This window comes from Parus major, unplaced genomic scaffold (assembly GCF_001522545.3).
Source record: "Parus major isolate Abel unplaced genomic scaffold, Parus_major1.1 Scaffold641, whole genome shotgun sequence".
Classification (NCBI taxonomy): domain Eukaryota; kingdom Metazoa; phylum Chordata; class Aves; order Passeriformes; family Paridae; genus Parus; species Parus major.
The window spans coordinates 1-2120 of record NW_015379526.1 but is presented as its reverse complement, the minus strand read 5'-3'; the positions used below and the strand labels follow the sequence as shown (position 1 = coordinate 2120).

Here is a 2120-nt window from a genome sequence, read left to right as displayed (position 1 = left end):
TGGGGACCCCGAGGCGGTGAGACCCCCACCCAAAATGGGACCCCAGACCCAAAACGGGACCCCAGACCCAAAATGGGGACCCTGACCCAAAATGGGGACCCCAGACCCAAAATGGGGACCCTGACCCAAAATGGGGACCCTGACCCAAAATGGGGACCCCGAGGCGGTGAGACCCCTCCCCAAAATGGGACCCCAGACCCAAAATGGGGACCCCTGACCCAGATTGGGGACCCCTCCCCAAAACGGGACCCCGAGGCGGTGATGGGGACCCCGAGGCGGTGAGACCCCCACCCAAAACGGGACCCCCACCCAAAATGGGACCCCGAGGCGGTGAGACCCCCACCCAAAATGGGACCCCCACCCAAAACGGGACCCCAGACCCAAAACGGGGACCCCAGACCCACATTGGGGACCCTGACCCAGATTGGGGACCCCCACCCAAAATGGGGACCCTGACCCAGATTGGGGACCCCTCCCCAAAATGGGGACCCCCACCCAAAATGGGACCCCCACCCAAAATGGGACCCCCACCCAAAATGGGGACCCCAGACCCAAAACGGGGACCCCGACCCAAAATGGGGACCCTGACCCAGATTGGGGACCCCGAGGCGGTGAGACCCCCACCCAAAACGGGACCCCAGACCCAGATTTGGGGACCCCCACCCAAAACGGGACCCCCACCCAAAACGGGACCCCTGACCCACATTGGGGACCCCGACCCACAATGGGGACCCTGACCCAAAATGGGGACCCTGACCCAAAATGGGGACCCCCGACCCAAAACGGGACCCCAGACCCAGATTGGGGACCCCCAACCCAAAATGGGGACCCCCGACCCACAATGGGGACCCCGACCCAAAATGGGGACCCTGACCCATAATGGGCACCCCCGACCCACAATGGGGACCACCGCCCCACATCGGGGACCCCTCCCCACATTGGGGACCCCCTCCCCACATCGGGGACCCCCGCCCCGCTCTGAGACCACAGCCAGCCCCACACGGAGGCGCCCTCAGGCCTTGCCGCCATTTCCAGCCCTCAGAAGCGACCCCCAAACCTCCCCCCTTGTCCCCCAACAGCCCCCAAGTGACCCCCAAGCCCTTCCCAGCCCCACAAGCGACCCCCAAAGCCCCAAACTCACCCCTCGCCTCTTCCTGGGGGGAAAGCGGGGCACCCCCTCGGTCCTGTTCCCTCATGGCGCCCCTGCTTCCCTCAGGGAGACGAGACCATTTTGTCCCTTCAGGGCTTCCGTTCCTCTCCAGCCCCTCACGGTTTCCCGCCATTTCCCTCCCCTCACGGAGCAGAGACCATTTTGTCCCTTCAGGGCTTCCGTTCCTCTCCAGCCCCTCACGGTTTCCCGCCATTTCCCTCCCCTCACGCTCCGCCGCCATTTTGTCCCCATCCCGCCCCACATCTTCCCGCGTTCCCCGCAGTTCCTGCGGGCGTCCCGGAGGGTGCTCGGTCCCCGCCTGTGGCGGGCGCTTCTCTCCGTCTCCCTCTGGGGACAATTCGCGGTCGGCCGGAGCCCGGCGGCCGTGCAGGAGCTGTCCCAGCGGCTCCGGGCCCGGGGCCTGCGCCCGATGCTGGCCCTGCCCATCGAGGGCGAGGGGCCGGAGGGCGAGGGGTGAGTGGGGGTCACTTATGGGGTGAGTGGGGGTCATTTATGGGGCAGTTCTGGGGTCACTTATGGGGCAATTCTGGGGTCACTTATGGGGTGAGTGGGGGTCACTTGTGGGGTGAGTGGGGGTCACTTATGGGGCAATTCTGGGGTCACTTCTGCGGTGAGTGGGGGTCACTTGTGGGGCAGTTCTGGGGTCAGTTATGGGGCAGTTCTGGGGTCACTTACGGGATGAGTGGGGGTCATTTATGGGTCACTAACGAGTCACTTGTGGGGTTCGGGTGTCACTTGTGGGGTGTTAGGCTGACTTATGGGTCAGTTCTGCGTCACTTATGGGGTTTTGGGGGTCTCTTGTGGGGCAGCGAGGCCTGGTTTGAGCAGAACCGTGGGGCAGCCCTGGAATGTGTGGGGCTGGCGGCCGCCTCGGGCCCCGAACCCGCCATGCAGCTCAAGCTGACGGCGCTGCTGAGCCAGAGCCTCTGCGTGAGTGGGGCGGGATGTG

At 65.3% G+C, this 2120-nt stretch overlaps 1 protein-coding gene across 1 annotated transcript; it reads left to right on the top strand.

Moving 5' to 3' along the window:
• Positions 1-57: 57 nt before the first annotated feature.
• Positions 58-2110, top strand: LOC107199389 (hydroxyproline dehydrogenase-like; the record flags this gene model as incomplete). Its single annotated transcript, XM_015616713.2, has 3 exons — positions 58-258; positions 1434-1624; positions 1981-2110. Coding segments are annotated over exons 1-3 (507 nt in total), but the record flags the coding sequence as incomplete, so codon positions are not given.
• Between the last annotated feature and the right edge of the window lie 10 nt (positions 2111-2120).